At 50.9% G+C, this 12,508-nt stretch overlaps 1 protein-coding gene across 14 annotated transcripts in view; it reads right to left on the minus strand.

The window, feature by feature from the left end:
* Positions 1 to 12,508, minus strand: part of SLC39A11 (solute carrier family 39 member 11) — a 428,457-nt gene that overhangs the window by 58,739 nt on the left and 357,210 nt on the right. For all 14 annotated transcript variants that reach the window (XM_045045246.1, XM_045045244.1, XM_045045245.1 and 11 more), the window contains one exon: positions 9,228 to 9,297. In XM_045045246.1, the coding sequence (XP_044901181.1) occupies positions 9,228 to 9,297 (70 nt within the window). The remainder of the gene's footprint in view (positions 1 to 9,227; positions 9,298 to 12,508) is intronic.

The raw sequence follows: 12,508 nt of genomic DNA on the forward strand, positions 1-12,508 counted from the left end.
CATCCCGATCTGCGGAAACTGGTTTTCAACACAGATAAAATACAGTAAGATTTTCAAGGTAGCATGATACACAGTAGTAGAATACAGGGGATGTTCAAGATCACTTTGTTGCATTGCCCGGCGGTGGGGGGTGGGGGGCGCAAACTGACGAATTTGTATGAAGAACATAATTACGTATCGAGTGGTGTTGGACAAGCTCTTCATGTTGTAAGTTGCTCTGAATTTGAATGGAGAGAGACAGAGAAAGATAAAGAGAAGTAAACTCCTATCTGAAAAGTAGAATGGATTTTGTTTTTTCCTGACCTTATGAACTGATTTTTGGTGATAAGTACACTGTTAACCGAGAGATACCTTATACAAGAATTGACTGACAGGGAGAGCCTATGATCGCAGCTTTCTATCGATGCCTTTACTTTGCAAAACAGAGAAGGTGACAGCTCTCCGTCCGTCCACATACACAGGCGACGTTTTTATTGTCCCGCGAAGCCCAACAGTCCCGGAACCACAGATGCAACCTGCCTCTCTTCACGAAATGCGCATAAAAACTGAGGTTTAGATAGTAAGAGTCAAGGACACGGTCAGACTGCCAGGGGCTTGCTAGCCTGGGTCCCCTCTGCTTGACACAGAGGTACCATTGGAAGGACCGCGTGCTGAAATGAGCATATTTGCGAGCATTTTTCTGTCTCTGTAGCACCGTGTGTGTGGAAGGATGGGTGTGGGGGTCAGAATGCTGCTGCTGGAGGTTCACATCAGAGAACGTCCCCAACCTTCGAAGGAAACCATCTGCCAGGGGGAGACATGGCTCCCCTCTCCAGTACCAGCAGGGAAAAATGAATGACCGTCCCTGGGCCTCCCGACGAGGTCACTCTGACATAGCTGACGGTCACCTTAGACTTGATGATGTGTGCCAGGAAAGGCGAGCGAAGGTCTGAAGAACCCTGACTTCCAGAACACCCAAAACCGATCGGGTTTTTCTTTGTATCCTTTCTAGTGGCTTTGTGCTCAAATAATGGTAATTATCCCAGCTGTCCTGGGAAGTATGGAAAGTCTGCCAGATTCGTGGGTGAAGCCAAACTAACATTAAACGGTTCCTCGTGGACAATCTCAGGTAGCAGGTAAATGATAAATACACAGGCTTTCACTCCTCCATCTGTTCACGTATCTGTGTACCCAGTGCAGGGAATGAATGGGCACCAGGCCCCACGATGGGCATATTTTGCAGGCAGGTGGCTATTAGGTTCTGGATTCTCTTTGTCATCAGCGGGGGAGTCCCCCAGGTGTGCAGGTAACAATGACATCTGTGTGTCTGCACAGACCTGGGGATGTGGAAGGCAAAGTGTCTGAAGGGGTGGGGGTGCTGCTATCCCCTCGAGAGGATAACCCAGTCCAAGAAAAGTCTTGGGGGTTCTTGGGGACAGAACACGGGAAGTGGAGGGGGCTTACTGGCAAAATACTGTTACTTTTTTCATTGTTTCCTGTACCATTCTGCTCTTGCTGGGAGCATAAAAACCCACGGGAAGGGAGGAGGAGCCAGGAGAGAGAGTGGCAGAGGGCGGTAAGTACGCCGGGGTTTGGACAAGGAGACGGGACGGAGACCATTCCTTTCTCGCCCTCGCTTCCCATCCCCCAACCCTGCCGGCTCCTTTCAGTCAGGCCTCCTGGAGCAAAGCACCTGGAGGCTGTTCTCGGGAGGACTGTTGGAGAACCCCCAGGGGTTCTGAGGATGGGAGGGGCACTTCTTGAGGGTCAGTGGGGACGAGGGAAAAAGAAGGGGGCGCCTGGGTGGCTCAGTCGGTTGAGCGTCCACCTTCGGCTCAGGTCATGATCTTACGGTTTGTGGGTTTGAGCCCCGCGTCGGGTTCTGTGCTGACGGCTCAGAGCCTGGAGCCTGCTTCCGATTCTGTGTCTCCCTCTCTCTCTGCTCCTCCCCTGCTCATGCTCTGTCTCTCGCTCTCAAAAATAAACGTTAAAAAAAATTAAAACCAAACAGAACAAAAAACCGTGTGGGGCGTGCTCGGGAACAGCTCTGTGGAGGGAATGGCTCTCCAGTTGCCTACAAGGAAGTGCTGGGCCCGAGTCTGGCTCTGTCCATGTGTTTGGCAGGCTTTTAGGCCCATCCTCTTTACTTCCAGGACTAATAGACTAATTTTCATAACATTGTTTTTTGAAGTCATTAGCAAAATAAAACATAAAGAAAAATCGAATGAATTTTTGGGTGTCTTGAAGGTAAGCCCGTTCACCCCACTGCTTTCCTACTGGTGCCGACAGTCACGGCCCCGAGGGACTTCCTGCTCTCTTCTGGTGCCTTCCACATCCACCCTCCTCTCTGTGCCGGGACCACGCAAAAACTTGGCCGTTATGCTGATGCGGGAAAATAACACGACAGTGGAGCACCGTCAGGGCTGAATCCAATGAACTATTGGGGTCAACAAGGCAGGGATATAAAGATGTAACTATTTCGGGAAATGCACACAGCATTTTTATAAACTTGTATGTATATAACACCGGGTCTTAAACTTTTGTAGGTGTGACTTCTGTCTGAGATCCACACTGCTTCAGCCATCCACGTGTCCCGACTGCTTTTGTCCCTTTGTCATGGTTTTGTCACCTGGCATCGATGATGGCTAGCCACCACACGGGGGCACTGGCCACCACCTGCTGCCTGCCTGCCCACACTTGCAAATTCCTCTCTCTCGTCAGAATACAGGGTAAAGGGATCGGTGTGTGGGAGGACTGGAAAGAAGCATGTAAGAGAAAGAGCTGCCGATAGATAACTCTAGAATCCCGGGCAAGGTAGCTTGATGGGTTCAGGAGAAGGGCTTGTTTGCATAAAATAAAATGGAGAGCACAGTCCGCCGTCACACATACAGAACAGCGCAAGAATTCGCTTTCTGGGGTGATTGAAGCGTGTGGCGGTGGGGTTTGTGGTGCGGGGAGCGGGAGAGGGCGTGTGTGTTATTCTGCTGTGAAAGGGGTGGCAGTGGTTGGGTCAAGGGGTGCAAGGACCTCCTCTCCCGGGCACCTTTCCTGACCTCATGCTGGGGCTGCGCTTCTCAGCCTGAAGACCAGTCTCCAGAGAGACCGGGCTGGGCTCTGGAACGGTGAGACCCAGAGCTGCGGGCGCGCGGGGAAGTCAAGAGCGGCAGCCTGAGGCATGCAGAGTCTCTTGAGAATTCTCTGGAAGTCTGGCAGCTGGTCCTGCCACAGGGTGATCTAGGGACTTTGTAAGGGCGGCTTGACCGTGCAGGCGGTTACGGTAGATGTGTGAGTGGACGATGCTGAAGAAATTTACACTTAGTTCTCCGAGACCCCTCCCCACCACAACAGTGAGGCCTGCTCTTGACCTTCTCTACATTTAATTGGTAAACCTATTTTCAATAATTTTCTGGATCCAAAGTAGGGGGATTAATTGGACAGACAGATGCACATAGGTAATGGGTCTTCCACATAAAGACATATCGACTGGTTACTGTTGACTAATGACCAGGAAAATGTGTCTACTGCCATTTTTTTTTAATGTTTATTTATTTTTGACAGAGAGAGGGAGAGAGAGACAAGAGCGAGAGCAGGAGAGGGGCATAGAGAGAGAAGGAGACGCAGAATTCGAAGCAGGCTCCAGACTCCGAGCTGTCAGCACAGACCCTGACACGGGACTTGAACTCATGGACTGTGAGATCATGACCTGAGCCGAAGTCAGGTGCTTGACCAACTGAGCCAGCCAGCCAGGCGCCCTACCATTTTTGTTTCTAAACAAATGGCTGCTTGGTTGACTAATGACTGCTGTCTTAAATGATTGTTAATATACCAACACGTGTGTTGGTTTTTCAGCCAGGGAAAGTATATATCTGACTTATGATTTACCCCTTGATAAGGGAGGCAGACATACACTTTAAAATTTATTTTGATGTCCCTCCTGTGCAACTTAGTGAGCCACCTTAGGTCCAGATGCAGACTAATCCACCAGGCATCCCTTCCCAAGTATCTAGATGTCGGTTAGCATTAGCTGGTTGGGACACAAGAAACACATTCGAGGCGTATCTTGGGGATGTGCTTTGTGGATTATCCACAAAGACCATGAGTCTGCAGCCAGCCTCCTTGGCTACCCAGAGCCTGTTGCACCTGCCGGTCAGGGTATGTTCGTGGGTGACAAACGCCACCCAACGTGTGTGCTCAGTCAAAGCCTAATAGGAAGTGGTCTGTATGTGAAGTGTAAATAGCCTTGCTCTCCCCGCTAGTTTGCATTATGCCTGCCGCTGAGTCAAGTGACAGCCGAGGGCACGTTTCCTCCGTCGGGAACATGTTCTTTGGAGGTAATGCCACTTCAGAAAGGAAAACTGTTTAAGCAGCAAACTCCCAAGGGACATGTGGTCTGAAGAATTTCTTGGCGGTGACACCAGAAGAAATTGCGATGGGACCAGACTGGAGAGAAGAAAGCTATGTTTCCCTTGAACCACGGGCTTCCCTTTGCTGCCTGAGATGCTTCGCAGTTCAGAGGACACTGAATTCGGGATAAACAGTGCCACACCAGCTATCCAGTGAGGAAGGAGGGTGGATGGAGGGAAGGCATGGGGACAGGCGCCATAAAGGTGAAGTAACAGCATCCGAACACAGGGTGGCAGCAGCAGCCCTACACAAATTACATGCCTGCGTCCTGCCTGAGTCCTGGTTGTGGAGAAATTCAATTAAGGATCGTGCCTCCTTGGGAGTCTTTATTTTATACCTTTCTTTTCTCCCGTGGTGGCTGCAGATATGTGGCTTCCGGATGCATTATTAACAGGGCACAAGAAAGAGGTCGTACAAGAGTTAGTTGGTGTCAGAGCATTTGCTGATGAATCTGCAGTAAAATTACGGTTTTCCGCTGAATTAGAGGCCTGCATACTTTGGTCTGCAAAGGGCCAGATGACTATAGACGCTCAGCTTTCGGCCTTGAGGTTCTGCGGCAACTGCCCGCCTCCATTATTACCAGGAGTTACGGACAATATGTCAACAAATGAGTGTCGGCTGTGTTCGAAGCAAACGCCGTTTCCAGAACCGGGTGTTGGGCCGGACCTGGCCCGGGGGCTACAGTTTGCTGAGACCCCTGGGCTAAATGAAAAGCAGCTAGCTTGGTCCACGTGGGCCCCAGGCACATGCCAGGTAACTCTTGTTGCCAAGTACCTGCAAATGCATCCTCTCGCCCTCCGGGCCCTCCCGGAGCCCTGCATGATTATCTAGGTCTCCCTACGCTCAAACCTGAATTCCCCCTTCTCCCTTCCGCAGGACAACAAAATCCGCCGACAGATGCCGTCTGGTGGGTCTGCATTCAAAGCTCTTCCTCCCTCCCCTCCTTGTGGTCTCCCTTCAGTCCCACATCCCTCGTCCTGCTCTGAGGGCACACAGCTGTGGGTGGTCAACACGGGTCCATCTATGTCCTCGCCTCAAATTATTCCACGGGAGCCAGATCACGGATCAAACCACCTCTTGGGTTTTGTCATTTCATCTCCCTGGATATCAGAACCCACCCTAGCTGCCAACCTCTCGGTGCATGATGTGCTTTCTTAGCCGTCAGGCTTACCTTCCAGAAAGCACCATGTGAGCTCCATCTCAGTGACTTCACCTCTCCGCCGGCCCTGAAAATGCCTTGGGACCTACCTGGGCCTTTCTTCACAATATTACCCGCCTCCATCGTGTCCACCAATTCAAGCTGACCATCCCCCCCGGTCCTGATGAAGTACCACCGTTCTATGAAGTGCCCGTGACACGGAGGAAGAGCCTGCCCTTCATCCACTGGTTTCTTAGTAACTCGGTTTGTATCCCTTCCTTGGAGCTCACGCTGTGCCCTTCTTATGGTGTTACTGGTTTCACTGCCCACTAACCAATTATTTAGGCCATCTTTTCTGGTATTGATTTTCAATTATGTCACACTGCGGTCACAGAATGTGGTCTGAGTGGTATCGATTTGGGGGGCATTCCGACTTTTCTCTGCGGCACGGCGCTCATCAATTTTGGGAACCATGCGCACGCGGGCTTGACAAGAAAGTCGGTTTTTTCATCACCAGGCTGGGGCTCTACGCACATCCATGATGTATGTCGTGTTAACTTTTTATCTGCCTTCTCAGTGCCCGGGCGGGGAATCCTAACCCTTCACCATGACGACGGTTTTGTCTGACTTCCCTTGAAATTCTGACCATTGTCCTTCCCCAGTGTGAGACTTAGGTTGCCAGGAGCATACAGGTGCCCATCAGCCCGGGGCACTGTTCCTCTTCCGGCAAAGTACTGACCTCCATTCTTTACGTGGCTTTCTGCCCGAAAGTCTGTTTTGTCTGATTCCAAGACTGTAATACCTGCTTTCTTTTTGGCCAGGGTGCACCTTCCACCTTTTTTCACTCCTTTGTTTTCAAGCTTTTCTGTGTCATGTCTTAGGCGTGCCCCTCGTTCATCACCCGGAGCTGGGATTTCAAAAGGCAAAACCTGTCTCTTGTACAAGATGCGTTTAATCATCGGATGACTTTGCTTTTGCAGCCAGCCTTCCGGCATTAGCCTTGTTCTTTCTCCTTCTCCCTCGTGCCTTGCCTGGGGGCTCTTATGCATCACCATCCTCACCCCCTCCCCCCGCCCCCGGGCATTTGAAAAGGAAGAACCCAAATCACAACTGTAGGTGGATTTATGGGGGGGGTGGCCTGATGGGGAGGGCCTGTTGGAGGGGGAACCTTCCCTCCCAAGATACTCTGGACACAGTGGTGACAACAGCAAAGCCCCACATGCTGTGGCTGAGAGTGGGTGGAGGGCGGGGGGTGGTGAGAACCCCCCAGTGGCTCCATTAGCAGGGGGTTTTTTGAGGCTGAAAATACCAAGACTGCCGCCCCAGGTCAATCCCAACTGGAAGGTCCTGTTGGGGGTTTATGTAACTCAGAGAGCGTCTGTTCAAGGGAAGAGAGGGGCTGGGTCAGAAAGATTGTTGCTCTACTTTCTTCAGAAATATTTATAAAGATTAGCGGAAAGTGCAGGTAATAGAATAGAGGGCCGTCCGAGTGGCCATCCCGATGTCGCGGGAGATGTGGCTGGACTGAAAGCCTGGCTGGGGGCAGGGCTGTCACTTGCCAGCCACCGACCCCCTGCAACGTGCACGGCGCCCGAGCTCCAGGAGGACCCGGCCTGTGGATGCTGACAGGCTCGGCTCCTGGGATCCTGCTGACTCGGAAGTTTCTCCTGGTCTAAGCGAGGCCAAGATCAAAACGGCAAAAAAGCCATACTCCCCGACCCTCTCCCGTCTCCCAGGGTGAGAAGAGCAGCCTGCAGGGAATTAGGAATCACAATTAACCCTTGATTTTGGCGACACTTCTACACTATGAAGTCCCCTCTGCCCTCCCCCCACCCTCCATCAACCAGCTCATCTGGTTTTCACAATAGGTATCACATGAACGGATGATGCTGGAGGAACCCACCAGTTTGACAGGTGGGAAAAAGAAGTTGAGAACAGGGGAAATTTCGACTTGGAACATGCCGGCCCACATGCACGTCTGGGGCCTCAAGGAGCACACATGTCCCTTAACATGTAGCATTAGAATTTAAAGCCCTACAGGGGGGCGCCTGGGTGGCTCAGTCGGTTGAGCGTCTGACTCTTGACTTCGTCAACTTGAGTCATGGTCTCAGGGTTGTGAGTCTGAGCCTTGCGCCCTGCGCCGGGCTCCGTGCTGAATGTGGAGCCTGCTGGGGATTCTCTCTCTCCCTCTCTCTCTGACCTCCCCCAAAATTAAAAAAATAATAATAAATAAAGACCAGCAGAGACTACACTTAACACACAGGGGTCCCACACTGGCTGAGGAGCTAAAAGGAGGGGATGGGGCATAAAGAGGCCTCACATAAGTTCAGCAGCCGAGGGAGGGCGGGAAAGGGGCTCTGTGAGAAATGAGTTCCTGACAAGCAGGGGAATAGAAACCAGGTTGATCACTGAAGGAGGCGGAGCCACTGCCACAGGGGGAAAAAGTCGGTCAGAAGGCAGAGAAATGAGCTGGATGCAGGGGTCAGAAACCAGTGGCCCCCGGGACCATCTCTTGAACATGAATCATATTTTTAAAATGATTGTGCCTTGAGATAGTGCATGTGCTGCCCAGTGGAGGTTCACCTCTGTCCTCACTGTTCCTAACTGTCTCCACCCCAGGATGGTCTCCACTCAATTTCTTGCCCCTTAGTCTTCTGAAGGCACCTGAGTTTGCCACCCTTGGATGGAAGGCTCCTCCCTGCTCTCCTGCAGCCCAAGGCTGTAGTATTCACGGTCCTGTAGGCACAAGGGACCACGTAGAACACATCTCCATTATGGCTACAGGATAAGCCATAAGCCTCCGTGGTCCCGAGACGATAGCCTTGCCTAGGCCCTGTGTGGGGCCAGGGAGGTAGAAGAGAAGAAGAACTTAGAAGGCACAGATTGTCTGCGGAAAGACTGTCTATGGACATGAGGAGTCAAGGATAGCAGTGAGTTTGGTTTGGGCAACCGGGTGCAAGGGGGTGATGGGGAACCCTGGAGGAGGGACAGGTTTTTGCAGGATGGCAGCAGAAGACAATAAGCTCAACTTTGGAAATGCTGAGCGTGGGGATCCTGAAAAACATTTGAGTGGAGATGTCTGCAAGGTAGCTGGACCCGTAGGTGTAAGTTCCAGAAAACAGTCTAGGCTGAAGATCAACATTGGCATCACCAGCAAATGCACGGAAAAATAAAGTCTCGGGAATGGAGGAGATTCCCCAAGGAGAGTACACTAAGTGAGAAGAAACGAAGCCCCAGAGACGGATCCCAGGCAACATCAACATTTCAGAGAGGGTCGCAGGACGAGAAGCCCACAGAAGAACCTGTAGAGGAACAGGAAGTGGGGGGAAACCAGGAGAGCGCAGGGTCCGGAAAGAGAAAGGAGTGGCTTCAAAAAGAGGGAGCAGTTGAGAGCATCAGTTGCTGGCTTTGTCAATTTTTTTTTTTTTGTCTTTAGTCTTTATACATTTAAAGGATTTGGAGAACGCAGACGATTATTTCCATGTTGTGTTTTCAAAGCGGTTACCCATTAGATAGCTCATCTGACAAACGGCGTAAACCAGCTTGTTTGATGGAACCCCTCTCTCAGGCAATCTTCACCTGACCTCCCCCACCAACTTCCACCAGTCCTGGCCCTCTGGGGCCAGGGGTGCCCATCGAGGTAATAAGCATTTTCAGAGCACCACTGGGTACGGTGCCAGGCTCTAGGTAGCAGGTGCTGGCTTACCTGGCACTCTCAAAGGTGGCGGATGCCGTCTTTTCCACAGCCCCAAATCCGACGCCAACAGCAAGACCCTCTGAAATGGAATAAAAAAGCATGAAGGGTTAGGAGCAATTTTCGAACAAGGTTCATTACCATCGCTGTGTCAGGTGAGACCGCATTAGGCTGCCAGTAACAGAAAACCCACATAACTGGAGTTTAAACCCGGGGTTGGCTGGCAATGGTCTGGGGGCCAAATTCAGCCCACTGCCTATTTTGGTATGGCCTGAAAGCTAAGAACGTTTACGTTTTTAAATAACTGGAAAAAAAAATCAAAGAAAGAATAGTATTTCGTGACACATGAAAGTTGTATAATTTTAGTGTTCACAAATAAAGTTTTATTGGCTTAATTTGTTGACAAGTTGTCTGTGGCTGCTTTTGCGCTGCATCCGCAGAGATGAGTAGTTGTGATAGAGAACATATGGCCCAAAGACCTACAATATTTACTGTCTGGCCCTTTACTGAAAGAGATTGATGACGGGCTCCTAAGCTAAACACATAGGGTTTTATTTAGCTCACGCAACAAGAAGTCCGAGATTGGTGCAGGGGCCCAATGATGTCTTCCCAGACATTCGAGGGGCCATCTTGAAATGGTAGACTGTTACAGTCTACTCTGAGATGGTGTGGCTACAGTCTAGCTTAAGCTTAGGGATGGACAAGATGATTCCCCAAGTCCTCTCCAGAGGGACTAGTAAGCCTGCCAAGGCTACCAACACTCTGACTTTGATCAAATGTGGAAGAACACTGCTTGTCTACAAGTATCTGATGGAGAAGGAAAGGTTACAGAAAAATGGTCCAGTGGCCTGGGACCAGTGGGGTAGAACCATGATGTTAAGACATTTTCTGGTATCTGTGGGACAGTTTAAAGATCCCCTGAATCATAACAGGAAAGAGACCTACCAATACTGGTCAGAATCAAGACCAAGGGCTTTTGGGGCCAGGAGGAACTTTTTTGTTATAAAGAGGGAAGAGGGAAAAATCCACTGAGTGAGAAGGGCTTGTCTTCTTTTGGGATTCACCGCCTCTTTGAAACGCCTTTTTATCCTTGTGTCCTTTTTAGTTGGGGTGGGCCAAGGATGCTAGGATTCTAGGAGGCACCTGGAGAAAAAAGAGCTGCTCACGCTTGTCCCATGTGAAAGGGTAAGAGCTCACCCATTATCTAGTCTGGTTCACCGAGGGACCACAATGGGGTTTGGAGTCCGAACACCCTGCTAAGGCCTAAAGGGCTCTTTTCTTCCCTCACCTTACCCTTTGTGCTTCAATCTCCTGTGGGGACCCTATGGGGGTTGCTGGTTGAGAATTTGGGATTCTCATGCTCCTCCAAGTATCTTCCCATATTCCTCATAATGACCAATGGTGGGATACAGAATCCTAGGACTTTAGAGGTAGAGGAAACCCCAGAGATCACGTGGTATGACTCTTGGGCCACTGCCAGGCTCAGAAGTTATCGGTTTGGTTGGGGTGGGGGGTGGGGGGGGGGAGGAGGTTTTTCCAAAACCAGATGGCAGACAGCACCCTCCCAGCATGCCTAGCACACTCCAGAGCCGGCTGCAGAGAAGCCCCTGAGACACTGCGTCCAACAGGCTCTGGGGCCGAAGTGGCCAGGCAATCAACACCACCAGAGCAACCGCATGTTTCAGGATCGAGGCTTTAAAGACTGATTTATTTTTATATAATTGTTAAGGCTCCTGATGTAAATTCTAAAATTTTTTTTTTTTTTTTACATTTAGTCATTTTTGAGAGAGAGAGAGACAGAGTGCGAGCAGGGGAGGGGCCGAGAGAGAGGGAGCCACAGAATCCAAAGCAGGCTCCAGGCTCCGAGCTGTCAGCCCAGAGCCCGACACGGGGCTGGAACTCACGGACCGTGAGATCATGACCAGAGCTGAAATTGGATGCTTAACCGACTGAGCCACCCAGGCGCCTTTAAAAAAAAGAAAATTTTTTTTAACATTTATTCATTTTTGAGGGACAGAGAGTGACAGAGCTGTGGTCTCTTGTGAGCAGGGGAGGGGCAGAGAGAGAGAGGGAGACACAGAATCTGAATCACAGTAGCTGCCGGTGCCCGCGGTCATGAGATCAGAAAGCTGGAGGACATCTCCGACGCTTCTTCCATTTGACCAGTCCCCTACCCTCAGAGACTCCAGTGTTTCCAAAGCTGCTGTCCTCATTCTTGTTTTGTGCCCAAACAGCCAAGCCCTCAGCCGGCTCTCAGCGGTGACTGCGGGTCTCCAAGGCAAAGAACTTCACCAGGGAGCCCTGACCCACTGGGGAGAGGTGTCCAAAGCTGGGGAGGGACTAAGAGGTGTTTTATAACATCAGAGGGGCATCTCCCTTCCTTTGAAAAAAAAATGTGCTTTTCTAAAGTATAAACAGCAGCTGGTTGGCTCTTTTGTTAAAGATTTTGCTCTAATCAGTCACTTTATTTTATTTTATTTTTTTAACGTTTATTTATTTTTGAGACAGAGAGAGACAGAGCCATGAACGGGGGAGGGGCAGAGAGAGAGGGAGACACAGAATCGGAAACAGGCTCCAGGCTCTGAGCCATCAGCCCAGAGCCCGACGCGGGGCTCGAACTCACGGACCGTGAGATCGTGACCTGAGCTGACGTCGGACGCTTAACCGACTGCGCCACCCAGGCGCCCCTCTAATCAGTCACTTTAATGTAAACGATAGCGCAGCCCAGAGCAACAGGACCTATATTAATCAGCGAACTAACCCCTTCTGGTTATTTAGCAAAAGCCCCAGCACTTGGACTCACAGTAGCTCTGGGAGGTTGGGCAGGGGAGTAACCAGTTAAGGCAGGAAAAAATAGCGTCTGCCCAAAGGGACGCACGCAGCCCCGAGCAGCAGAGCCAGGTCCCCCACTCCCCCCCACCCGTTTGCCAACCTGTACTTGTGGCTTTCTCCCAGGTGTGGGTGGCAAGAGCTGGCATCCGAATCCGTACTCTGAAGGGGTTTGGAGCAGTGAATGCATAGTCCCTCTGCCCCCACCCTGTACCTGGGCCAACAGTGCGGAACATTCTGTGATGATCTGCACATGAAGAGGGTCCCTCCTCTCTGCTCCAAAAGCATAAGCTGTGTCCTGGGGGGGGGGGGGGGAGAAGCAGTTTCCCACCGCCAGGGGAAGGGCAGGCGATGGGGAAAGAAATGTAATCGCTACCTCGTCCGAAGGTGGAATAGAGCCTGGCAGAGAAGCTAATGAGAGACCAAGATAAATTACACGCGCGGAAAGAACATAAATAAAAGAA

Source organism: Felis catus, chromosome E1 (genome assembly GCF_018350175.1).
Source record: "Felis catus isolate Fca126 chromosome E1, F.catus_Fca126_mat1.0, whole genome shotgun sequence".
Classification (NCBI taxonomy): Eukaryota; Metazoa; Chordata; class Mammalia; order Carnivora; family Felidae; genus Felis; species Felis catus.